Genomic DNA, 27,473 nt, shown 5'->3' on the forward strand with positions numbered 1-27,473 from the left:
TTGATCTTGGACTTCTGGTCTCCAGGACAGGGAGACCATATATTTCTGTTATTCCAGGTCCTTGTTTTGCAGTGCTTTTGTTTTTATTTTCTTTTGAATTTATTATTGGCTGTTCTTGTTTATTTAATTATTTATTCATTTATTTATTTTTAATTTATATCCAAGTTAGTTAGCATAGAGTGCAATAATGATTTCAGGAGTAGATTCCAGTGATTCATCCCCTAGGTATAACACCCAGTGCTCATCCCAACAAGTGTCTTCCTTAATGCCCCTCACCCATTTGGCCCATCCCCCCACCTACAGCCCCTCCAGCAACCCTCAGTTAGATCTCTGTATTTAAGAGTCTCTTATGTTTTGTCCCCCTCCCTGTTTTTATATTATTTTTGCTTCCCTTCCCTTATGTTCATCTGTTTTGTACCCTAAATTCCACACATGAGTGAAGTCATAGGATATTTGTCTTTCTCTGACTGACTTATTTCGCTTAGCATAAAACCCTCTAGTTCCATCCACGTGGTTGCAAATGGCAAGATTTCATTCTTTCTGTTTGCCGAGTAATACTCCATGGTATGTGTGTGGGTATATATATATATATACACACCACATCTTCTTTATCCATTCACTTGTCAATGGACATTTGGGCTCTTTCCATGGTTTGCAGTGCTTTTTTAAGGCAGCCTGAGCAAACTAATAATTCCTTTTTTGAAGAAGGCAAGTGGACAATGGAAAGAGAATATTCTTTGTTTGTTAAACTTGCTAAGCTGGAGAAATGTGAACCGGGGTGTTGGAGGTTTCTTTCCCAGATGTGGGAAGAAAAGCTGTCTTCAGAACTGAGCCAGGTAGACAGAGGTAAGAGATGGATGGAGAGGGAAAGGCCTGGAAGCTCCAAGGCCTTTCCTGTCCCTGAGGCCCTGTCCCTGAGCCCTTCCTTCAATCCTACATGCTCTCCAGCACCTTTCCCAGCCCTCTTGGAGTGGCTTGAGGCTGAGAGAAAGTCCTGACCACACTGTGTGGCCAGCATGCTTGCTCTCTGAAGACCACTTTTCTGCTGCTATTTGTAATGGGCCACTTCCCATGGGCCCATTCTTTCCTTGGCGCCTTATATCTTGCCTCAAAGATTTCTCCATGGCTAGTCCATCACTCAGCATTCCAAATCCGTAGTCAGCCACACTCTGCCTCCCCGCCCCCACCCCAAACCAGGTCCTCCTCTCCAGCTGCTGGAATCAGGGGCAGAATGTTACCAGCAGCCATGGCCATGCTCATGTAGAGGAGAGGTGTCATTCTACTACCAACAAACCAGAAAATTGTTTCCACTTGGCTGACATATATTCAAGAGCAGGCCTGGGACTGGGGTGAGGTCAATGAAGTACTCTTCTCAGGTGCAGAATTTAAGGAGGAGCCAAAAACCCCTTAAGTGCCAACATGAATCATATTTTAATGCTGTATTTAAAAAATTGTGGTAAATTAAAAATAAAATAAAATAAAATAAAATAAAATAAAATAAAATAAAATTGTGGTAAAAAGTGTATAGTTCAATGGCTTCCAGTACATTTCACGTTGTTGTGCAATCATCACCACCACCATCTGAAGAACATTTTCGTCTTCCTAAACTGAAACTTTGTACCCATTAAACCCAAACAGCCCACTCCCATCCCCTGGAGACCACCATTCTGATTTGTCTCTATGAATGTGACTACTCCAGGAACTTTATATGAGTGGAATCAAACAGTATTTGACTTTTTGTGACTGGTTTGTTTAACTTAGCATAACATCCTCAAGGTTCATTCATGTTGCCGTGTGTGGCACAGTGTCCTTCCTATTTAAGGCTGAATACTATTCCATTGTATGGACATACCACATTTTGTTTATTTCCACATCTGTCCATGGACACTTGGTTGCTTCCGGCTTTTGGCCATCGTCAATAGCGCTGCCGTGAACATGGGGGTACAGATATCTGTTTGAGTCTCTGCTTTCCACTCTTGGCTACAGACCCAGAAGCAGAGGTGCTGGATCATCTGGTAGTTCTAGTTTTAATTTTTTGAGGAACTGCCACACTGCTTCCCACAGCAGCTGTACCGTATTGCCATCAGCGATGCATGTATTCCAATCTCTCCACCTCTCCAAAACTTGTTTTTTTCTTTTTTAAAATCGCTTTATTAATCCTGGTCATCTCAATCAATGGGTGTGAGGTGGTATCTCATTTTCAGTTTGATTTGCATTTCCCTGATGATTTGTGATGCTGAGTATCTTTTCATGTGTTTATTTGGCCATTTGTATAGCCTCTTTGGAGAAAAGTCCATTCAAGTCTTTTGCTCCTTTTTTTAAATTGGGTTGTTTGTTGTTGAGTTTTAGGAGCTCTTTATATATTGTAGTTACTAATTCCTTATCAGATATGTAATTTGCAAGTATTTTCTCCCATTTTGCATGTCTTTTTTTTTTTTTTAACGTTTACTTATTTTTTGAGAGAGAGAGACAGAGTGTGAGCGGGGGAGGAGCAGAGAGAGAGAGGGAGACACAGAACCCAAAGCAGGCTCCAGGCTCTGAGCTGTCAGCACAGAGCCCGATGCGGGGCTCGGACCCACAAACCGTGAAATCATAACCTGAGCCGAAGTCGGATGCTTACTGACTGAGCCACCCAGCCACCCCTTTGTATGTCTTTTTAATCAGATTAATGATGTACTTGGATGTACAAAAGTTTTTTTATTTTGGTGAGCCCTAATTTATCTATTCTCTTTGTTGTCTGTGCTGTTGGTGTCATAGCCAAGAAATCATTGCTAATGCAACTAGGAAATCAAAATTAATGCAAAAAACCCTGTATGAATCAACTATTGAAATCTAACCAACACAAAAGTCTACCTAGACTCAGCATCACTCCCCCTACTCACCTCACCCAATGCCAGACCTGTCCAATCCCATTCTTACCTAAAATTTTTTTACTTTGTTTATCATGGGTTTGGGGATATTAATTTTGACCTTTGAAAAATATTGCATTAAAATACCAGTCATCTTGGTTACTGAGTTTTTGGATGCCTCCTAAAATTTTGTGCCTGAAGCAAATTCCTGCCTCATCTCACCATAGTGCCAACCCTGCTCCAGAGACAGCACTTAGCCAAGGCTTCCCAGGGCCATACAGTTGTGTTCATACTGGGCCAGTTCTCTTTTAAGACTAAGTGGGGTGGGGTGCCTGGGTGGCTCAGTCGGTTGGCCGTCCGACTTCGGCTCAGGTCATGATCTCGCAGTCTGTGAGTTCGAGACCCGTGTCGGGCTCTGTGCTGACAGCTGGGAGCCTGGAGCCTGCTTCGGATTCTGTGTCTCCCTCTCTCTCTGCCCCTCCCCCATTCATGCTCTGTCTCTCTCTGTCTCAAAAATAAATAAACGTTAAAAAAAAAAATTAAGACGAGGTGGGGCAAGCTGGAAACCTACCTCCATAGAGAAGCCCTGTCCCTAGTTAAATGGCCAAGTGTCCATTATGCTACTCATCAAACACTCCACTAGCGGTGTGCTGGTAAATGTTCAACAACTGGCTCGGGGTGGAATGGGGTGGGTGGCGTGGGCCGGGTTCATAGCGCTTGCAGATTTCCATGGTGTGACTGCTCTCTTCACGGGTGGCTTCAAACCACAAACATGATGATGCTGAAGGCAGAGTTGGAAAGAAATGGTAAATGGGCAGACTCAAGCTGTGGGAGATGTGTAAGGGAGAGCATGAGGCCAATAGGGGAGAGACGCAGAGCCTCCTCCTGGAATGTTATTATTTGGCTCTGAAATGGCCACACATCAGTCAAAGATTAACCAGGAAAACGCATGTACTGTAAAGGAGATTTAATGCAGATTTAAAAATTGGTTATCCAGGTGATGAAGTGGCTCAAAATGAAGCAGGGCAGTACAAGAACAGGAACGGCAGAAAGGCATTCCATCCCTAGCTGAAGGGACAGAAGGAAGACGTGATGAGGGTCCTCAGAGCCAGGGGCTCAGGTCCCCTGGCAGAATCTGAGCCCCAGAGGGACTAGAACACCTGATGAGATGCAGGTGCTTCTAGAGATGCCCCGGAGGCAGAGATGGAGGGAAAGAAATACTCTGGCTTCTCTCTTCTCCCACCTTTCTGTCCCTACTAGTGCCTCCCACTGGGGTAAACCCAGCTGACAGTGGAGAAGGAGGCTTGCAGGCTTCAGGATGCCCCCTTAATACACAGCAGAGCAGGGAGAGGGTGAGGAACGAATATGAGGGCAATCAGGCACATCCAGGCACTGGGTACCTAGCATCGGTCCATTGGCACAGTGCCTATTGCAAGGGCAGTGGATACAAATGGCCTGGCCCCGTGCTTTTGAGTACTGCTTGGTGATGAGACAATTTATGGAGGGAAAGTTTCTTTGGCTTTAACAGTTGAGGACTCTGGAGCTAAATGTGAAACTTACACTGTTCCTACAGAGCAGAAATCTTTTCCAATGCATGGACCTACAGATAATGTGCTTAAATTTCCTAACAAGCAGAGGGGATATTTGAAATGTCTAATAACCTTAAGGGATAATCTGACTTGTTAGTGTTACAGAGCAGGCTGGAAATCACATTTAGATGTACAAGTAGTCACTTACATAGAAACTGTGAAATAGGAGTGGTTACAAGTTTTTTAAGTTTATTTATTTTGAGAGAGAGAGAGAGAGAGACAGAGAGACAGAGAGACAGAGAGAGCTCATGTGCACGAGCAGGGGAGGGGCAGATAGAGAATCCCAGGCAGTCAGCCCTGTCAGCAGCATGGAGCCTGAAACAGGGCTCGATCTCATGAATGGCAAGATCATGACCTGAGCCAAAATCAAGAGTCGGACACTTAACTGACTGAGCCACTCACAGGTGCCCTGGAAAAAAATTTTTTTATAATCAGTGATTTGACTTAAGGAAATAATATTGTACCAAAACTCAAAACTTTGTTCAGCTATATAAGGAAAATATTTCCAGTATTAAAGCTGATAGACTATTTTGATGAATGATAAAATAATTAGCCTGTCAATCTAAATAGAGATAATAAGCGAAGCAGAAGATATAACAAATGAGGAAAACAGTGAAGAGGTATGTCATTTTAAGATAAAAGAAAATATCAATTATAAGAGAAATATTATTAATCTTGAATTATATGTAAATGCACTTTTGATGACAAAAGTAAAAGTCGTAATGAATTTAAACTCGCTCAGTGTGGCTGATTAATGTTCACAAAGCTCTGTGAATCGCTGATGAACACGGTTGACAAAATTAAACCAAATCTTTAAAATGACAATTCACGGGGCGCCTCGGTGGCGCAGTCGGTTAAGCGTCCGACTTCAGCCAGGTCACGATCTCGCGGTCCGTGAGTTTGAGCCCCGCATCAGGCTCTGGGCTGATGGCTCAGAGCCTGGAGCCTGTTTCTGATTCTGTGTCTCCCTCTCTCTCTGCCCCCTCCCCCATTCATGCTCTGTCTCTCTCTGTCCCAAAAATAAATAAACATTGAAAAAAAAATTTAAAAAAAAAAATAAAAAAAAAATAAAATGACAATTCAATAAACATTTTTATGAGCTGTTTGATAATAGAAATATTGAATAAATAGGAATATCAAATAGTATTACATGTGCTAAGAAGTTCTTTAGTGAAGTTGCCATTAGTTTGGTAGAAGCCAAGAGAATAGTCAGCACCAAAAACTAAATTGTTGATGCTAAGAGAAATGTACTTTTTTTTTGAGAGAGAGAGAGAGCACAGAAGTAGGGGAGAGGGGCAGAGGGAGAGAGAGAGAGTTTTAAGCAGGCTCCACGCACAGTGTGGAGCTCCATGCAGACTTGATCCCATGACCCTGGGATCATGAACCTGAGACGAAATCAAGAGTCGGACACTTAACTGACTGAGCCACCCAGGAGCCCCAAGAAATGTACTTTTTAAGACAAAAACCCACCACCAAATATCAATCTAATGTGGAAGTTGTTGAAAGAGTTTCATGTGATTCCCTAAGTTGAATTATAGCTCAGGCAAGAGTGTCATCTGGTAGCCATTAAAAAAAAAAAAAAAAAAAAAAGGAAATTACTGCAAAAACTTCTAAAAATGAAGACATGATTTGGAAACTACTAGAATGATTTGATGGTTTATTTTCATAATAAGTTATATCTCTTGATAAGCCATTGTGGTATCCATATAATTCAGTTTGTTTAGATATGAAACAGAAAAGTGTTTTTGCTGATTTGATTTGCATATGATTTACATGATCATTCTCTCTGTTAAGTACTTTCAGACTGCAGCTGCACGGGAAGCTCGTCTCATTGAGAGGCTGGGGCTGAGTTTCAATTGACAAGTTAGGAGATGGGCTTCAGCTACACACTGCACATGAATACGAGCAAAAACATGAAAGAGCTAGGGGCGCCTGGGTGGCTCAGTCGGTTAAGCGTCCGACTTCAGCTCAGGTCATGATCTCGCAGTTCGTGAGTTCAAGCCCGGCGTCGGGCTCTGTGCTGATGGCTCAGAGCCTGGAGCCTGTTTCAGATTCTGTGTCTCCCTCTCTCTCTGACCCTACCCCGTTCATGCTGTCTCTCCCTGTCTCAAAAATAAATAAACGTTAAAAAAAAAAAACACTGAAAGAGCCTACTAGACAGCCTAGTGTGGGCAGGAGAACTTACTCATCCTTTCAGTTACTCGTTCAATGAATATTTATAGAACACCTACTGCGTGCCAGACACTGTTTTAACTGTAAGGGATACTTCAGGGAGCTAAGAAGGTAAAGATTATGTCTTTCATAGACCTTACGTCAAGGCGGAGGACATAATCAAATACGGAGCGACTTAAAAAAGTGAACAGTTTTGGTGTTCGACAGTTATACAAATCTCTGCCACCAGAGGGCACCCCAGCGTGGATCAGGTAGACCCAACTGGAAAAAGCATTTAATGGGTTGGTGTTTGCCGAACTTGTCTGTGAGAAGACAGGCAAAGGTAATTTTGTGTGTCATGAGCAAGGGGTCATTTATGCAGGGACCATGTGTGTCCGAGGAAGCCAAAACTCAGGTCTGTGTCATGCTGTCTGCTCCATATGTGTTTCACATGAAGAAAATATACTGAAGGTTATCAATGTTACATGTTATGACAGGAAGAAAGTTAGGTATAGTTCACTTTTTTAATTTTTCAAATGAATGTGTGTGATGTGGCATCAGAGAATGAAAGATGGATGTGTAAAAACGTTAAAAAGGATCGAGGATCTCAAAAGCAAGGGGTGTCCATTCTGTCCTGATGGTACTACCTCTTGGTATGTGAGCTTCTCACCCTGGACAACAAGAATAACAACCTCTGCTCTCCTCCCCCTGCCTTCAGAAGCCTGGCCATAAATAAAGGGAATGGTGCTTATCACAAAGGTGTCTCTCTCTACACCACCTCCTTTCCCAGAGAAATGTTTGTGATTTGAAACGGGTGTTTTAAAATTTGTAGGGGAAGACATAAGGAGACCTGTGGACTGTGTTTGCTTGATTTGGCGGTTATGTTAAAAAACAACCTCAGGGTGCCTGGGTGGCTCAGTAGATTGAGCATCAGACTTTGGCTCAGATCATGATCTTTCGATTCGTGAGTTTGAGCCTCGCATCTGGCTCAGAGCCAGCTTTGGAGCCTCTGTCTCCCTCTCTCTGCCCCTCCCCTGCTCATGCGCTCTCCTCTCAAAAATAAATAAACATGAAACAAGAACCACCCCAAACTGTAAAGTAACATTAGCTTGAGGATGTCAGACTTGAGGCTTACAGCCCTGTACAGGACAGCATTTTGTTCTGGATTCTGCATGCTAGGTCTGATTTAAATTACTCTGTCCTATGGTGGCCACCAGTGCTCTGGCACTTGTCAGATCCTGCCTGTGTTGTACTTCTTGGAAAACAGAAAATCCGGACGTGGACCCTTATCTTCCCCTTGTGTTCTGTGAGTCACTGGGAGTGACTCTGCGGGATTTCAGAAGCAAATAATAGTTGGTGTTAGGGCCACACCCAGGAGAAAACTGTCCTGAGCTGATCAGGAGAGTCTAGCACTGACTTCTGAGCTCTCAGAAGGCAAAGACCATGTCTCATTCATTGTTGACTGCCCGGCTTCTTTCTAATAATGCCTCACTCGCAGAATATTTGTTGAACGGAAATACTAAGTAAAGCATAGTTAAACACAACAAGCAGAGTCATAGCCACTCGGTTCTTTGGGCAATAATGGGATGAGCAAGAAAATGAACCTTACATCACAGCGCTACTTCTTAGATCTGTTATCACTCTGTTCTGTTAATGATACGTTGTTGCTTCTGATGATTCTAGTCAATTACATAACAACTGAGTTACTTTTTCCAGGGACAAAAGGATGGGCGGCGAAGCGTGAGAGAAAATGGAAAACAAAGTTCCTTGGCACTCGGAATTGAATCCAGGGTCTGCCGTGTAATGTGTGATCTAGGGAAAGTCATTAATTTCTCCAAGCCTCAGTGTCGTTTCCTGTAGTAATGGAGACCACACAGCCTCTTAGCCAAGAGTGGACATGAGGGTTGAATAAGAAGCATCGGTGAAGACGTCTGGCCACAGACCATCCCGTCCAATGCAGCTATGAAAGGCTCATGGTGATGGTGATTGTAACTGTGCGTAGGCACACATTATCTCCTGATAATGGAGAAAAAGCAGAACCTACACAGATGACTGCACACAGGATCCTGTCCCTTGTGCCATGGGTATGACTGAGGCTAAGAGAGGGGAAAGGAGTTTCACAGAACTTCACTTGCTTTACGTCTCCTTTCTTCTGACCCCTGTCTCCAGGACTCCATAAAGTGGTGCTTTTCCTTTTCATGTTATTTGTTAGTGTTTCCTAAACCTTCTTTTTTTCCAGAAAACCTTCTTTTTTTTTTTTTAAATTAACTTCATTGAGTTATAATTTACTGAGGTATAATTTATTATGCCACCAAACCCCATTTCAATGAGCTCAAACAAATTGATACATTCACACAACCACATCCAAGATACAGGATATTCCTATTACCTCCCAAATCCCCTGTGTCTCATCCCCACTCAACCCCTACCTCTGCTCCAGGTAACCGCTGATCTGCTTTCTGTCTGCAAGTGATCTCGCAGGATTTCAGAAGGAAATAATAGTTGGTGTTAGGGCCACACCCAGGAGAAAACGGTCCTGAGCTGATCAGGAGAGTCTAGCATGGACTTTTGAATTTGTCTTTTGTAAATTCAATTCAAGTGAAGTCTTTTGTAAATTGAATTTGTCTTTTGTAAATGAAATTATACAGCATGCACTCTTTTCTGTTTCACTTCTTCTGTTCAGCATCACTTTTTTTTTAAAAATATAATTTATTGTCAAATTGGCTAACATACAGTGTGTAAAGTATGGTCTGGGTCAGCATCATTTTTTGAGATTCATGTATGCTACTGTATCAGTAGCTCATTCCTTTGATTGCTGAATACTGTTCGATTGTATAAATATACCACAATTTTTTATCCATTCATTTACTAAAGGGCATTTTAGGTTGTTTCTAGGTTTGTTTTTTGTTTTTGTTTTTGTTTTTTTTTTTGCTATTATGAACAAAGATGCTATGAGCATTGATGTACGAGTCTTTGTGTGGAAATCTGTTTTCCTATCTCTTGGGCATATACACTTAGGAGTAGAGTTGCTGGGTCACATGGTAAGTATATGCTCAACAACGTAAGAAATTCCCAAAATGTTTTTTTTTTTCCTTAATGTTTATTCATTTTTGAGAGAGAAAGAGAGAGTGCAAGAGAGGGAGGGGCAGAGAGAGAGGCGGACAGAGGTTCCAAAGTGGGCTCTGTGCTGACAGCAGTGAGCTGGATGTGGGGCTTGAACTCATGAACCATGAGATCATGACCTGAGCTAAAGTTGAACGCTTCAGCGACTGAGTCACCCAGTCACCCTCCCACCCCCCACGAAAATGTTTTCTAAATGTTTATATTTTTATGTTTATATTTTCTGGATACCAATTCTTTATCAGACACATATATGAAGAATATGTTCTCCCAGCCCGTGGTTTACCTTTCCATTAACAATACCTTTCAAAGAGCAGAAGTTTTAAATTTTGATGAAGTCCAATTAGTTCTTTTTTTTTCTTTTTTTTGGTTTATGCCTTTTGTGTTGTTTTTCTAAATAATCTTTGCTTCCTTGAAGGTCATAGGTATTTTCTCTTATGTTTTCTTTTAAAGGTGCTATGCTTTTAGCCTTTGTATTAAGTCTATGCTTTACTTCAAGTTGATTTTAATGTATATGTGAAGGCTGGGGTTCACTTTTTTTCTGAATGAATAATAGGAGTATCCAGCTGTTCCAGTCCAATTTATTGAAAAGGCTACACTTTCCCCCACTGAATTGCTTTGGCAAGTTGTTGAAAATCAACTAATCATATACGTAGGGGTCAATTTTTGTACTCTCTCTTCTGTCCATTGATCTATATGTCTATCCTTACACTGGTACTACAATGTCTTAATTACTGTTACTGCATAATGTCTTGAAATCAGATAGTGAGGGCCTCTAACTTTGTACCTCTACGTTTATTTTGGTGCTTCTAAGTCCTTCCTATTTCCTTGTAAATTTCAGAATCAACTTGTCGATTTCTACAGGAAAGCCCTCCTGGAATTTTGTCTGGAGTTGTATCATATCTGTAGATACCTGTTAGGGAGATTGAGTCTTCCAGTCCATTAAAATGGTATGTGTCCCCATTTATTCTGGGCCTCTTTGGTTTCTCTTAACAATGTTTTATATTTCTCAGTTATAAATCTTATTTATATTTATATTTAATATATTTATATTTAAATTTATCCCTAATTGTTCATGTTTTGGGATGCCTATTAAAACTTTTTCAAGTTCTGATTGCTAATATATAGAAATACAATTGACATTTGTATATTGACTTTGTAACTTGAGAGATTGTTAATCTCATTTATTAGTCCTAATAGCTTTTTGGTAGGTTTTTTTGGGGGTTTCTGTATACATGATCATGTACTTTGCACTAAAGACAATTTTACTTTCCACTTTTTCTGCCTTTTATTTCTTTTTCTTTCCTGATTACATAGGCTAGAATTTCCAGTTTAGTGATGAAAAGAAGTTATGAGAGCATTTTTTACCTGTTTTCAAACTGAGGATGAAAGCATTCAGTCTTTTGCCATGAAGTATGAGGTCAGCTCTAGGTTTTTCATATTTCTTCATCCGTTTGAAGAAGTCTTCTATTCTTAATTTGCTAAGAGATTTTAGCATTGATGAAAATAGAATTTTGGGGGGCTCCTGGGTGGCTCAGTCAGTTAGGTGTCCAAATCTTGATTACAGCTCAGGTCATGATCTCACAATGTGTGAGATCGAGCTCCCCTTTGGGCTCCATGCTGATGGCACGGAGCATGCTTGGGATTTTCTCTCTCCTCTCTCTCTGCCCCTCCCCAACCCCTCTCTCCATCACACATATTCACAAGCTCTCTCAAAAATAAGTAAACATTAAAAAGAAAGAAAATAGAAACTTTTCAATTTTTCTCCTACATCTGTGAAGATGGTCTTTTTTAAAAAAGTGTTTATTCATTTTGACAGAAAGAGAGAGATAAAGTGTGAGCGGGGAAGGGGCAGAGAGAGAGAGGGAGACAGAGAATCCCAAGCAGGACAGCCTGACATGGGGCTCCAACCCATGAACCATGAGATCATGAACTGAGCCAAAATCAAGAGTGGGAGGCTTAACTGAGCCACACAGGTGCCCCAAAGAAGATCTTTTTTTTTTTTTTTTAATTATCCTGTTATGGTGAACTATATGAATTAATTTTTTTAAATTTTATTTTAGAGAGAGTGTGAGTTGGGGAGAACAAAGGGGGAGAGAGAGAGAGAGAGAGAGAGAGAGAGAATCTCAAGCAGGCTCCGTGCTCAGCATGGAGCCCAATGCAGGGCTCGATCCCACAACTCTGAGATCGTGACCTGAGCTGAAATCAAGAGTCAGGCTCTCAACTGACTAAGCCACCCAGGTGTCCCTGATTTTTGAATCTTAGTCAACCTTGAATAGCTGGATAAATCTTATTTTTTGTATATTGCTACATTGAGTTTGCTAGTATTTTTTTAATGAGAGATATTAATCTATACTTTTCTATTTTCTTTTTGTAAGTCTTTGTCCAGTTTTGATTTCAGGATAATGAAGTTCTCATGAAATGAGTAGGAAAATATGTTCTCCTTTATCCTCTGAAAAACTGCATAAAATGGTCTTCTTTTTCTTTCTAACTATTTGAAAGCATTCACTGATGAGACCAATGAGGCCTGGAGTTTTCTTTGTAGGAAGGCTTTTAATTAAGAATTCAATTTCTGTAGTACCTACAGTTACTTAGATTTTGTTTTTGTTTAGTCAGTTTCAATACTCTCTGTGTTTCAAGGAACTTTTCCACTTCATCTAAATTGTCAAATTTAGATTTGAGTTTTTTCATAATGTTCCATTATTATCACTTCCGTAGGAATCTATGGTGCTGCTCCCATTCAGTACTGTTATTTTTATTTTTTTTAGATTTTATTTATTGAAGTAATCCCTACCCCAACATGGGACTCGAATTTACAATCCAGAGATCAAGAGTCACATGTTCTACTGACTCACCCAGCCAGGCGCTCCCATTCATTCCTGCTATTGGTAATTTGTGTGTATCTCCCTCTTCTCTTTAATTGATCATTTTAGCTAGAGGCTTATCAATCAATTTTACTGATCTTTCCAATTAACTTACTTTCAGTATCATTGATTTTCTTTATGGTTTTTGTTTCATTTAATTGATTTTTGTGTTAATATTATTATTTACCTCCTTCTGCTTATATCGGGTATTTTGCTCTTTTTTCTTTCTTTTTAAAAAAATGTTTATTTATTAATCTTGAGAGAGAGAGAGTGTGAGCAGGGGAGGGGTAGAGAGAGAAGGAGAGAGAGAATCCCAAGCAGGCTCCATGCTGTCAGCACAGAGCCTGATGTGGACGTCGATCTCACGAACTGTGAGATCATGACCTGAGCTGAAATCAACAGTCACTTAATAGAGTGAGCCACCCAGGCGCCCCTCTTTTTCTAAGTTCTTAACATAGAAGTTTATAAAATTTATTTTGGAATTTAGTCCTTTCCAGTATAAATATTTAAAGCAAATTTCCCAAACTCTAATTATTGCATTAATTGGAATATCACAAATTTGATATATCATCCATTTCTCTGGCTTGAAATATTTTCTAATTTCCCCTTGATTTGTTTTTTGATTCATGAGATATTTAGTAAAATGCTGCTTAGTTTTCCAATTATTTGGGGATTTTTCAAATAGGTCTAGGGAAGGACAGATCTGCACAGGCTCATTTGATTTACCGCTCATGCCCTCTGGCTCCTCTAGGACGCGGGATGCTCAAGATGCTTCTTTTCAACAGATATCTCTAATATGTTCTAAAATAATGTTTTCTGTCTGATTCCTAAGCCTGATTTTTTCTGAGATTCAGGTGTGAAGTCTTCATACCAAGGTAACTCTGAGGTTGGCCATGCCTAGAAGGCCAAGTCTTGATTTGCCTTATTCGTGGACAAGTGGAAAGAGCACCAGCAGAGGGAGCCAGAGACCCAGACCAGGGGGAGTGACCTCCCACCCTGAATGCCCACTTCGGGCTCAGCTCAATCATAACCGTGGGACAATGCTATTCTTTCTCAGGATCCAGACAGCCAATTTCTGTAAACACTTGAGGTAGATGAGACATAAAGTAATTCTGAGGCTATTCATTTTCCTCACATTTATTGAGGGACCTGACCAGTCTGGGTACTGAGTTAGGTCTCAGGAGTTTATAAAGAGGAAAATTACAGTCTTATTGTGAAGTCAGCATAAGCACAGGAAAAGAACATCAAATGTGTAAAGGGGCAGAGATAAAATCACACACACACATTAATATATATTAATCACTTATCTAGATAGTTGTCAGAGATATTCTGATGTTAAGAGTTATTGTACAGTTTATTTGTGTAAAGTCAAGATGTTCACGGTTAACAATTGGACATTTGGTGACAAACTGCAGGCTGGAACTTGAGCTCGTCCAGAAAGAGAATCACATGCCCAAACTCCTCAGGTTATAGAGGATGTTTATGTGGTTTTGATTGTTTATTCCTTCCTTTCAGTCATTTTTCCATTCAGGTTTTGAGAAAAAAGTTATAGGTATAGATTGCATTATTTCTTGAACTTAGGTTAATATTAAGCTTTAGAAAGCCCCTTCCCCACCCCATCCCCCTCTTTTAAACAAACTCTGTTAGTAATGTATCACATGGACTTTGCTGCGGTGCTAGTTTACATTTTGGTATGCTGCCAGGGGCAATGAAGGTGAAAAAATACTGTCTGCTAGAAAGGAAGGCGGCCATCTGGAGACAGGGGTGCAAATCAGAGAGGCATCGTCCCCTGAAAGGTTAAAAAACAACCACAACAAAAAAAAAAAAGGCAAGCAAGACCATAAAATCAAATGAATGGAGACATAGCCACTGAGAACAATCAGTCATGAGGAAACACACTATAAGGAAGGGAAAGGGCTTGTGAATGTAATCATTTTGTTTCTAACTCATGGGAAGAGAGAGAGCGAGAGCGAGAGCGAGAGAGAGAGAGAGAGAGAGAAAGACAGCAGACAGATTGAAGAAGCAAATTGAATTACTTGAGTCATGGTCTTAGAAAGTTCTCTCTTCTGGAGAGAAAGCCAGATTTTAGCTGCAGGCTGAGGAAGATGGTGGGAGCTTTGGAATCAAGCAAAAGGGGAAACTCTGGAGTAGTCCAGGAGTAGTTTTGAGAGAACAAGAAAGAACAACAAATGGAAAGATGCAAACTTCCTCGCTTCTTCCATTATAATCTGGAAAATGGTCACAATAACTAGGACTGGAGCTCGAAAAAGTGAGGAAGGGAAAGCACCACATGAACGAGATTTCAAAACTTGTAGTGTTTTCAGGTTAATGGCCATTTTATTTCTTTAAAAAGGATTGCATTCCGGAACGGAGATAAAACACGAATTTCAGCTGAGATAGCAGGAAGGAAACCAAAGTGTTGTATATACGCCATCGGTTTCTACCATCTTGCTTCCCTGGAGCTGGTGCGGTGCTTGGCACCAACTGGATATTAAAATATATTAGCAGATTAATTAAATGGTGACAGAGTGCTCCAACTAGAGATTTTGGTTTCTGAGTGGTGGAAATAGCATCCGAACTTGGAATTTTTCAGCAAACATGGAAAGTGATGGCAATCGCAAACACCAAGAAAATAAGCAAATACCAAGGTGAAAATGATTGGTGTTGCTAAAACTTGGGGGCGGGGGGGGGGGAGGGGTTTATCCCACATGTAAATAGATTCCTCAGTTTCTCCAGCAGAGGGCACTTTAGGATTTCTTTAACACAGTTGGGGTCTGGATGCCAAAGGTCCAAAAAACCCGAACTGTTTACAGAAGGAAGAATTTCACAGATTTGTTTTCTCAGACCTCTGGAAGGTTCTGGCAAGGGGACATAGAGATGGAGGGGCTACAGGGAAGAGAGGTGTTGGGAAGTCCCGGAGGAGGATGCATTCCCAGCTCTGCACCAGCTGGGCAGCGACCCTAGCTAGTCCCTTCAGCTCCTGGACCTGCTTCTGCTTCTTCTTGTGTTTTTTAAAAATATATATATTTTAATGTTCATTTTTATTTGGAAGGAGAGACAGAGTGTGAGCAGGGGAGGGGCAGAGAGAGAGGGAGACACAGATTCCAAAGTAGGCTCCAGGCTCTGAGCTGTCAGCACAGAGCCGGACGTGGAGCTCATGAACTGTGAGATCATAACCTGAGCTGAAGTCGGATGCTTAGCCGACTGAACCACCCAGGCGCCCCTGGACCCGCTTCTTTGTACGAGGAAAAGATCACTTTCTGATGGCTAAAGCTCTCTGACCTGACAGCATGTGATATACCCTGATGGGTTCGTGAGGCAAATGGCTAAGAAAGAATTCTTGAGGATGTCTTTGGTGCAAAAAGGTGATTTTTATTAAAGTATGGGGACAAGACCATGGGCAGAAAGAGCTGCCCTGGGTTGTGAGGAGTGACTCTTAAGTTAGTGGGGGTTAGGGATAGCGTAAGTCTCTAAGGAATTTGAAAGCAAGGCTTTGGAGCCTTGAGGGGCTAGCTGCTGTTAACATAAGGTTACTTTCAGTCTTAATAAAACAAAACATTAAGTAAGGCAGCCATGAGTTGCTTAAGGAAGGTGTCTCTCAGTGGGATGCAAGCTGTAAGGAGAGTTAACGTAAGCTACATTTCTCTTGCCTTTGTTTCCCTCATCATATCCCACCTCAGCAGGGTGGGGTCGGTATAGGCCATGCTTCTTTACATTTTGTATGATTTAATTCTGGTTGTGAGTTAATCATGAGTTCAAACATGGCAAGTCTTGTGTCTCTCCTCTCCCTTCTCCCTGAGACTCATCACTCCCCAAGGCTGCTCCTTGCTCTCTGCTTTGCCCCCTTGAAGGGTAGCCTGTCAACTCCTCTAAGGTCCGGGCTCCTAGTGTCACAGCCCCTGTGATGAGGCTCCTGGGTGTCCTGCAAGTTCAGCACATCTGTGATTGATGGCATACGCCTTCGCGCTTCAGAGATGCTTCCGTACTTCAGAATCTGTAAAGGAGTCAAGATCCCGTTCTTTGGAAGGCTTCTAGGCCCCGACCCAAATTGCTACTCCTTCCTAGCAATCGCAGTGGGAGCTGGGGAGGACGGTCTTTGTCAGAGCCAAGACTCTTGGCTCACCTCCCAGAGAGGAGTAGTTGCTGACTTGCCTTCATCCACTTCCTGAAAGAGACCACTCAGGAGGCTTTCTAAGGGAGACTCACTGTCTCCTCTGCTAGAAATAGAAGTGGCTGGAAACTTAGAAACTTGCTTTTAGAAAATCTAGTCCCGTCTCCTGGGGCCCCCTGGAACATTTTTATGACGGTTCATTCAGTCTTGTCTTTCCTTAGAGTTAGCAGAGCTCAGAGAGCAGCCCCCACCCCAACTTCAGGTTGGGGTGGGGGAGAAGGGGGTGGAGGATTCAGCAGATGACATTTTGTGTTCCTTTGTCTCCAGCAGGAAGCAGCAGTAGAGAACTCCTTCCTCCCTGTGTCTGGCCCCCAGGCTCCCCAGGGTTTCCAGGTGCCTCGCCCTCTGTGGGCTGAGCTCTGGTCATTTCAGCAGGGCCCCTGAGGAGCTGCGCGGGAGGTGGCCTGTCAAAGGTGGGACAGGCAGTCCGAGCAGGCACTGAGATCAGCGGTTTTGCTCAACCTGGGGTGTGGGACTCAAATAGGCTGTGGGGTGCCTGGCAATTCTCTGGCTGCTAGGCCTTGGATCCACGCCTGCTCCCTGAGAGTCAACTTGGAAACTGTGATTTCTGGGCCCTGTTCTAAGGACCTTATGAAAAAGGGGGAGGGGTGGCTCCCCCCTGGGTGGCTCAGTGGGTTAAACATCTTGGTTTTGGCTCAGGTCATGATCTCACAGGTTCGTGATTTTGGGAGTTCGAGCCTCGCGTCAGCTCTGGGCTCTGCACTGACAGTGCAGAGATGCTTGGGATTCTCTCTCTCTCCCTCTCTCCCCTTCTCTCTTCCGCCCCCCCCCCCCACCCCGCTCTCTCTCACTCTCAAAATAAATAAATAAACTTTAAAGTAAAAAAAGGCAGGGGATTCAGTGCAGGAAGAGAAGGTTATTTCATGTTTTCTGACTTGATGTCAACCCTGTGCTTTAGAAAATCCTCCCCTCGTTTGCTTTTTCCTTTGCCTTCTTTCTTTCTTGGCCTCCTCTCCCTTTCCTCTCTCCCTTCCTCTTCCACCCTCTGTTTTCTGCTCTGTGGTCAAGGGGAGCAGAGCCCAGAGCCAACTGGAAGGAATGTTGTATCTTTACCAAAGGACTAAAGCTGCTGGTGCCCACAGAGGGACATTTGCCATAGGACCTACCTGTGTGACCTCTCAGAAGAAAAGCATCCATCCCTGAGTCCCATCTGGCCCAGCCCAGGGTCCGGCAGCAGAATAAAGCCAGTACCCATCTCTGCAGGCTAAGGCCGAGTCTCACGCTTGTTTGATGTTGTGCCCCATCGGTAAAAAGTTTTGTGCCTATTCCCCGCCCCCCCCCCCCCCCCCGCCGACAAGTTCACCCTTCATACAATACATCACTGTACAAATGCATTGTGCACATTTCAAGCATATTAAAAACAGAAAGAGACTAAAAATATGGCTGAAGTTGTCCTGTCTTCTCACCCCCTCCTGCGTGTCTGATGCACTCCTTGGGGTCTGCTGGCCCAGGTGTCTGCAGCGCCGCAGGCCAATGGGCTTTTGCAGGTCACTCAGGGTGAGGTGGGAAAGAATGGTGGGGTGCTCACTAATAGCTTGATCCAAAACATTCCGGCTCGCCTCGGCACTGGGCGCACGGTAAGCTTGCACTTCCTCCTCCACTGGAGGCTTGGCTTGGCCACATGATTTGTTCTGGCCAAAGAATTATGAGCAAAGAAATAAGGGCAGAATCACTTCCGGGGGGGGGGGGCGGTAAGCTGTAAGAACCAGGGATGTAGGAAGAGGGAAGGACGGAGGAACAGCAAGGGTCTTAGTCTGCTCCAGCCACACAAAGGCCCACAGCCTTGTGGCTTCAACAGCGGGCAGGTATGGTCTCTCAGCGCTGCAGGCTGGAAGTCTGGGATCAAGGTGTCCACACGGTTGGTTTCTCCTGAGGCCTCTCTCCTTGACTTGCAGATGGCCACCTTCTCCCTGTGTCCTCACATGGGGGGACATGTCCCTTCGTATGTGGGTCCTGATGTCCCTTTCCGGTAAGGACACCAGTCCTATGGGATTGGGGCCTATGCTAGTGACCTCATTTTACCTTAATTACTTCTTTAAAGGCCCTATCTCTACATAAATCACATGGGACACAACACAGCCTATGACAGCATGCGAAGCCGTTACTTTCCAGAGGAGGCGCCAGCAGAAGACACGGGCTCTAGAAAAGTCGCCACGCAGGCCCTGCAGGAAGCCCCGGAAGGCGCCGGCCGAGCTTGCGGAAATCCGGCGCAGTTTCAAGATGGCCTCCGTGAGCCACCTCTCCCAGCGGCGCCTTCCTGACTCTTCCAATCGTTCTGTAGCCCCCAATTCCCAAATCAGGTCCTTCCCTTCCTGGAATGCTGACACTTGCACTTTCCCACCCAAAGCCTGACTGGTACAGTAGGACAAAGCAGAGAGCGTTCCTTCTGCCCTCCAGCCCCGTGCTACTCATGCTACCCGAACCCGGCCATGGCACCCCCTCCGGGGAGGCTCACAGTGTAGTGGGCGGAGGCCTCCCCTTCGGTGCCTAGGAAGGCGAGTCTCCAGGAGGGAGATGAGGGGGGTGGCTTGTCATTTCCTAACTCAGGTTTCCCTTGGGACTCGGGATGTTCTTCAGCAAGTTAGCCTTTCTCAGTGCTTTAGCCGTCCCAGCGTGGAGAAACGGGTGAGAAGACGAGCGATCGATGAAATGGTTTAGGAAATACACTACATGAAGCCGAACCGGGCCTTGCTGGATTATTTCCCAGGGAAATTCCACACAGTCCCGGTGCCTGTCACTGTCAGTCAGGGACATGTCCACAGTGAACTTATCACCTCGCAGTGAGTGGTGGAGGACTGCTTTCCAGAGCCCTCAAACATTTGAGGTTTCCTTTCCTGAATCAATTTCCTTCAGCGACCGCCTCGCTGTCTCCATCACTGTTTGCTTTGAGCCTGTGAACAGGGTATTTAAAAATAGCCGTCTGAAAGCGTCAGTGTGCCTGAGTGGTTCCCATCCGAGAGGGCTTGAGGTGGTGATCGCCCTGACTGGGCTGGCAGTGCCGTCTTTGGCCCCACTGCCTTCTTCCTCCAAGGCTCCCACCACAGCCTTCTTCCCTTAGCTGGCAAGAGCACAGGCTGCGTGGCTTTGATATAGAATCAGGACCAGGGAGATGCTTCTGCTCCTGCTGAGAAGCCAAAGGGAATCTTGTCAACAGGGTTCAAAACCCCCTTTCCGAACAAGATACTTAAAATCGGCAGGAGGCTCTGGAAGCCTCTGTTTTGACTGTCGTCACCAGTCCTTGAGACATACACTTAGCTGGGGCCACGGGGCAGCTAATGTAGCATCAGGCTGTGTCCCTGGAGAAGCTGAAGAATACCTGAAATATCACTTCTGCTCTCCCCATACTCTGGTCATCACCTTCCATTCAGTCTCCAGACCTCTAGATGTTGGAGTCCCAGGATGCTGTACTTAATCCCTTTCTTTTATGTCCTCTCTCTCTTCCTTGAAGAATTTATCCAGCTATGGTGCTCTAAAAATCATCCAAATACCCAGATCCAGAACCCCCAATTTATGTCTCCAACATTGGCCTTTTCCTGAAGTCCAGGTCCCTTTATCCAACCACCTACTCACTCCCCACTTGGATGTCTAATAGGCATTTAAATGTACCATGGCTGAGACCTAACTACTGGGGCCGCCCCTCTGCCCCAATCATGTGCCCCTCAAAGTGTTCTACATCTCAGTAAATGGCACCCCCTCCATCCAGCTGCCAGCCAGAGAGCTGTTCTTAATTCCTCTGTTCCCTTCACTCGCCGCATCCAAGCTATCAGTGTGTCTGGTTGGCTTTACCTCCAAAGTAAATCCCAAAGTCTGTACCAAAGTAAATCCCAAATCCATCCACCCACCCACCCTTCCTTCCTCCCTCGCTCCCTCTCTCCCTTCCTTCTTTCCTCCCTTCCTTCCTTCCTTCCTTCCTTCCTCTCCTCCCACCCTACTACCCTCTCTCCCTCTGTCCCTTCCCTTTCTCTCTTTCTCTTTCTTTGTGTGTCTGCTATAATAGGAACAAGGTAAAAGAAAGAAAATTTCTTCTCCTTACATAGTATCCTCTTTTGAAATATTTTTATTTCACTTCTTCTAACAGCAATATAGAAACAAATAATCATAAAAAATAAGATTATAAATTGTCCATTGATTATGTAATAGCACTTGGTATTGCTACAGGGAGGAGGTCTGGGGCTGGATCAGGCCAGCTCAAGCCTACCCAGGCTCTCCAGGCCTCTGTGATCTCTGCTGAGTCCATGAAGGCATCACACAGTGCCGTGCACAGTAGTGTCAATGGAAACCGCACGTTTTACACCCAGGGTCCTCGGGGACGACAGAGAGATGGGCAGATAATGAATGAAACTGCAAACAGTATTGTATACACACGGTAAGCCAGAGCATTGTCCTAGGGTGCTGGCGACACAGGGCCTGCAGCTGATTCACAGACATCTCTTGACCCCCCACAAGGCAGGCTCTTCACAAAACTGAACTGACTTGTTGAGTTATTTGTGTTCCCTGTGAAAATAAGGGAGCTAACAGACATTGGATGATGAATAAGGAGATGTACCTGGTCTCTCCCCCTCCACTCTTCCTCTCTGGTCCCCTCCTCTTTCTCGTCCGTCCTTATTCCAAAATAAAATTCTCTTGGGGTGAACTAAGTGAAAGAGCTGAGACCTATTCAAAAAAGTATGCCTTGATCTCGGTTTCCTCTCAGAGAACAAAGCAAGGAAGGGACCATTAGGTTAACCGAACAACTAAATTGCCCAGTTGACGCCAATTCAATTCGGTTGACAAAAATCAACAAAATCACTCAGCTTTAGTTGAGTCCAATTTTTTTCAATTACTGTAATGACGGATTTCTAGAAAGAAAAAAGCAATTTGGCATTATTTGCTGAATGTGGAATGGGCTTTCCTGCGTAGTTCGAGTATGTGTACCTGTGTGCCCTTCCAGAGTGAGTGGTGAGTGGGTGTGGGCCAGCCCACTACCCCACCATCCCCAGGACTCATCTCAGAGAAGCCTGGAAGGAATGCCTCTGGAGGGCTTGGCAGTGCTTGTACATAATCCCTGAGGAGAGACAGTGTGGGGTAGAGAAAATCTCCCTCCTTTCCTGCCTGAGGGGAGCTGGTCTAAAGGGCCAGGCATTCCACTGAGGTCTTTTCTGTGGACCAATCCTCTGGGCCTCTGACTTCCCTCACTGCTTAGAGAGTCAGGCTGAAAACAAATCTTAGCTATGTTGATATACCTTCTTCGAAGGAAGTGTAAATCCTCTGGCTCTTTGAAATCACAAGAAAGTGACCATGTTCTTTCCTAATTAGGGAACATTCATTTACATCCTCTCACTGCCTGTCCACAAAAGAAAAACAACCTTCTTCATGTGGGTCAGGGTGTGTGTGTGTGTGTGTGTGTGCACGTGCATGTGTATAAGTGTGCATGGGCCCTGATGAGACTATACAGGAAGATGAAACATGAAAGAACACTTTACTTCGACTACGGAATTGTGATTGGTAATATGTGTTCTGTGGGTCCACTTTCCAGCCATTGCTCTGAGTTTGACCCAAATATTCTGAATGGCAAAGTGAGAGCTACATATAGGGGCTGAAGGAGGTGGAGAGGAGAGGGGTTGGCAGTTTGCGGGTTTGGCAAAGCATTAGGACCATCTTTGGGGTTCAAGTTCATTAATAAATGATCTGTCTAGGCATTATTAATAATGATTAAACCTGTCTATATTCTATAGCCACTAAAGAGCTGTGTAACCTAAGGGAAGTCATCTTCCTTTCCTGGCTTCACTGTACTCCTTTATGAACAAGAAGGCGTGACCAGATGATGTCAAAAGCCAACCCTCCCCTCCCCCCACCCCGCTGGTGGGAGAACACGTGCCACGTGGCATTCTACCAGGTTCGATTTCCTACCCTGTTGAGGTCTTAGTCCTCACCTTCCTGATCGTCATGCTTGTTGTTAGGGAGAACCTTTTAAAGTCAAATCCTTAACTTCTGGACTTGACCTACCCAACTGGCATCACCATTTGGACAAAAATCAAACAGTTATTAACAAGTTAGCAACAGATTAGTAACAGTCTGATTCAATTAAAATTAGTTATTTAAATCAGGCACAGAATCTCAGAGGAGGCTCAGGGCAAGCTTCTGAGGTCCCTCCAGTCTTTCTGGGGAGGGCAAGAAGGACATAGAGGTGACACCACCAGGAGAATTCGGGTTGTGGGAAATCTGCTGACAGACTTGCCTAGTCCATTTAGCCACGCCCCTGGAGGAGCAGGGTGGCGGCAACAGGGCTCTTTGGAGACTGGGATTGGTGTGTGTGGCCAGGGCAGGCAACAGAGGGCATCTGTGCTTGCCCCCCTCAAGCTGCACGGGCGTGTCCTGGCACACGCTAGAAACAAGTTACACGGCACTGGTAGGGCCAAGGTCTAAGACCGACAGCAGCCTGGCCCAGCCACTCACCGGAGACACTGGCTGCAGCTGTGGGGCCTGGGTTCCCAAGCTCCACTTCATCACTCCTTCTGGTTTTCCCTTCCTGGTGGGTCCCTGTCAGGGCTGCTGAGTCACCTATTTAGGGTGAATTTGAGCCAGTACTTAGAAGACGGCAACAGGAGATGGGCTCATCTGACATACCTACTCATCTCCTCCCTGGATGCCCAGTGCTCTTGGTGAAGCTTTTGGCAAGAATCACAGCTTTTGGGGGTCCCCTCTGGGATCCCAGATCATAGCACCAGTGATTCTGGGAGACAAGAATGTAGGTCAGTGAGGGGAGGATGGAGACATATTATCCTGGGAGCCAGGTCTCACTGAACATCTGGATGGAGATGAACACCAGGGTCACAGACAGTCAAGGGTTGTTGGGTTCCACAGCAAGCTGGGACCCCTGAGAGAGCACCTGCCAGGAGTTTGGGGGTCCACGGTTCACCAGTCACAGGGAAGCCCTTTCTCTGGGGAGACCCACTCAGGGTGACTCAGCCTCAACTCCTTTCCCGTGTCCCCTCCCCACCTCCCGAACACTCTCTCCTAGCTCCTCTGCCCCCTTCTAGGGCTTCTCAGCACAGAGAGAACCTCCGGGAGTTGATGTTCATCTTGGTGACTCCAATGAGCTTGAGTGGTGTGGAGAGACTAAAGGAGGAGGCGAGCGGGGAGTCACAGAAGAGATCAGACAGCTCGTCCCGTTCCTCCAGCTCATAGGTGGCATCGTTGAGCATCCTCCTGTGCAGGTCACAGGTCTGCTCGATCTTCAGCTTGTTGATGTCACTGCGCAGGCGCATGAGCTGTCTGGCCAGCTGCTGGTCCTGCAGCCGCATCTCCATCTGGAAGGGAGGAAGGGAGCATCAGCAGAGAGCTGGGCTGGGGGTTACAGCTCCACAGTCTCTGACAAACACAGACCCACTGATAGGAGACCTAATTAATAGCTTGCATCATCAGTTGGTCTACCTGGAGATATTAGCATGTTCCCTGCTCCGGGAGGTGAAAAGACATACATAGCAAGATGACAAATGGGGACAGATGGGTTTCCCAAACAGTACTTTGTGTTAGGCTAGATTCAATGTCTAAATCCTGGAATAGATGCATGTCAGTCCTGGCTTAAAGTGCAGTCTCATTGTTTACAGGTACGTACGGATGGAGTAAGAGTATAATGGAATGCATAGGAGTGACAAATACCAAATTCAGGAGCATGGTTACCTCTGGGTGGGAAGGAAGGAATGTGATGGGGAAAGGCAGATGGGGGCTTCAGCTGTGTTGGTAATGTTCTATACCTTATGTCCGGTGGTGGGTATACTGTTATATTATTCTGCAAACCTGTAAACAATTTACAATGCCTGCAGTGTTTCTTAACAAAGTTTCAAAAAAAGCCAAACAAAAACATGCTAATGTTTGTTGAATGTCTTACTATGAACCGCATTGTTCTAAGCTCTTCAGGTATGGATTAGTCTGCTCAGGCTGCTCTACAAATTACCATTGCCCGGAAGGCTTAACCAATAGATGTTTATTTTTCATAGTTCTGGAGGTCTGGAAGTCCAAGATCAAGGGGTGGGCTGATTCCGTTATTACTGAGGGCCTCCCGCACAGCTTGCAGACGGTCACCTTCTTGCAATATGCTCACATGATGGAGATAGAAGGCTCTGCTCTCTCTCTCTCTCTTTTTTTAATGTTTATCAATTTTTCAAGGAGAGAGACAGAGTGTGAGTGGGGGATGGGCAGAGAGAGAGGGAGACACAGAATCTGAAGCAGACTCCAGGCTGTGAGCTGTCAGCACAGAGCCTGAGGTGGGGCTTGAACCCACAAACTGCGAGATCATGACCTGAGCCGAAGTCAGACGCTCAACCGACTGAGCCACCCAGGTGCCCCTCTGCTCTCTCTTTTTATAAGGACATTAATCTCATGATAGGGGGCCCTACTTTTATGCCCTCAAATCTAACCATCTCCTAAAGGCCCACCTCCAAATACCATCACACTGCGGGTAAGGGCTTCAACAGATGAATCTGGGGGGGTGGGCCCAAAGATTCAGTCTATAAAAAGCATATTAACACGCTACAGTTAATCTTGACTACAACTCTGCTAAGCAATATCACCATCATCATCCGCAATTTAGAAATGAAGAGGCAGAAGCTCGCAGAGTCAGTTATTATGTGATCACAAAGGTCATAAATGGCAGAGCTGAGATGAGAAACCCAGACAGTCAGACTCCAGAACCCAAACTAATGACAAGGAAGTTCTGCCTTTTCAGGTATTGTTGATGTGGAGCTAGTTCTGTGCTCAGTGAACTAATAAAAGGCTCATGATACCTGGTCTAACACCCTTACGGTTTCCAAAATCCATTCACGTGCTGACTTTGTCAGGACAGTACAACCAGCCCTGAGGGATCAGCCTGGCAGTTTGGATGAGCATTTTACAAGTCTGGAAGGGTGTCAGTGAGTTGCTCAGTCACAGTTATGCCATGGCAGAGATGGGGGCTGGAGCTCACAGGACATCCTCAGGCTCCCAGCACAGAGCACTTTCCATTAACAACCCTGGGACAGGTTATCAGCTGTTCCCACATGACATGATAGTTGATTCCTTCTCACTGTTTACTCTGCCTATAATTGCAAGTGGTTCTTGTTTTAGTATTTTTGTGTCTTCAAGCTCAGCTATGCCTTTTGCCTGGTGCTTGGAACCAAACTGATTTGGAGAAATCAACCATGAGATCCCAGAGGGAACCTTTCCCTTGTTATGCAAGTGAACACAACTGTTTGCACTTGTCCCCTGTTAAGGTTTGGAACCCAGTGTCCTTCCTGGTAGAAAAGTAAGTGACTTCGCCAGTAAGCATTTTACTGTTCTTTTTTTTTTTTTTTTTTTTGGCTCTCTTTCATTTTTAATGTACTTCTATGGATCCCCTTTCTCTCCATTTCGTAGATGAGAAAAATCAGGATAAAAAGTCTTGCATGGGGATCAGCAAAGTTTTTAATGGCGAAATTGGTATTAAAGTTCATAGCCCCCAGTCTACTAGCTAACTTCTCAATCCTTGGACATAAAAACTCAAATTTATTGCCAACCAGAAATTCTATTGATTTAGAAGAGCACCAAACTAATGATGGCAGGCTCATCACAGGGCAGTTGGTCATTCATTCATTTGTTATGCAGCCCTTAGTCATGCCTGGAACGGGGCCAGGTGTTGTCTAAAACCCTTCTGAAGCGGATGGTGGTCAAGTTTGTCTGAAAGATAGTGTCAGCTCACTCTCATTGCTTCTGGGGTCTTGATTGAACCCCCCCCCCCCCCCCCCCGCCATTTCTCCTTGGGGGTATTCTGTAATTTGGAGATAGAGCTCTTTGAAAAGATAGGAACTTCATGTTTTAGGTTTGAACTTTGTCACCAGGAGTTGGATCTTAGGTCTGAAAAGATCCTTTAAAGTTGGAGAATTTCAGGCTTGAGCAAGTGTCCGGGAGTATCTGTGAGATGCAGCCCGCAGGGGTGCCTGGTAGAGGTAAAGGTCTACTTTTCTATGGCCAATTGATCCAGTCAAAGGTCAGAGAACAATTTAGGACTGAAATCCCATCAGAGTCAGCTGGAAAAAAGGAGTGACAGGAAGGCACATGTCCCGTTCCCTTTGACTGGACAAAGTCCACCTTGGTGGAGTCACTTCACAGACTTCTTTAGCTTGGATTCATTCAACTCTGCATAAAGTAAAGAAGAGAAATAAAACCATGCTTTCAACAGGGCTGAGGATTCTGGCCATCGTTGTGCCCAAAGGAGCATGAGGGGGACTGGGAACCTGCTGTTTCCCCAGCGGTCCGTGGTTCTGAGGGTGCCTTAGTGTGAGTACCTGCTTTAGGAGTCGCTCAGAGTATATGTTTTGTTATGACCCCTGCATGTAAATCAGCTACTGCATCTGAGGCACAGAAAACCAGTGTTTGTTCCAACACCACAGAGAAAACCGGCGGTGTTGGCCCTATTCGCACTAAGGGATTTTCCAAGGGTGACTCTGTGCCTTAAACATCAATTTGAGGCCCCACTGAAGAGGGAACTCCATTGGGAATCAGACCAAATCCATACAGAAATGAGTTCCCATGGCTGGAAAAAAAAAAAAAAAAAAAAAAAAAAAAAAAAAAAAAAACCAAACCAAAAAGTGAAGGGCTAAAAGGATTTTTGCCCCCGAAATTTTTTTCATCGTAATAAAATACGCATAACAAAATGTTTACCATCTCAATCACTTTGAAGTGTGCAGCTCAGTAGCAGCAGGCACATTCCCAT

At 44.5% G+C, this 27,473-nt stretch overlaps 1 protein-coding gene across 1 annotated transcript in view; it reads right to left on the bottom strand.

Moving 5' to 3' along the window:
* Nucleotides 1-20,800: 20,800 nt before the first annotated feature.
* Nucleotides 20,801-27,473, bottom strand: part of FAM167A (family with sequence similarity 167 member A) — a 43,415-nt gene continuing 36,742 nt past the window's right edge. The window contains exon 4 of the mRNA XM_030312714.2: nucleotides 20,801-24,054. Within this exon, the coding sequence (XP_030168574.1) occupies nucleotides 23,791-24,054 (264 nt within the window). The 3' untranslated portion in view covers nucleotides 20,801-23,790. The remainder of the gene's footprint in view (nucleotides 24,055-27,473) is intronic.

The sequence above is a fragment of the Lynx canadensis genome, chromosome B1, assembly GCF_007474595.2.
Source record: "Lynx canadensis isolate LIC74 chromosome B1, mLynCan4.pri.v2, whole genome shotgun sequence".
Taxonomy (NCBI): domain Eukaryota; kingdom Metazoa; phylum Chordata; class Mammalia; order Carnivora; family Felidae; genus Lynx; species Lynx canadensis.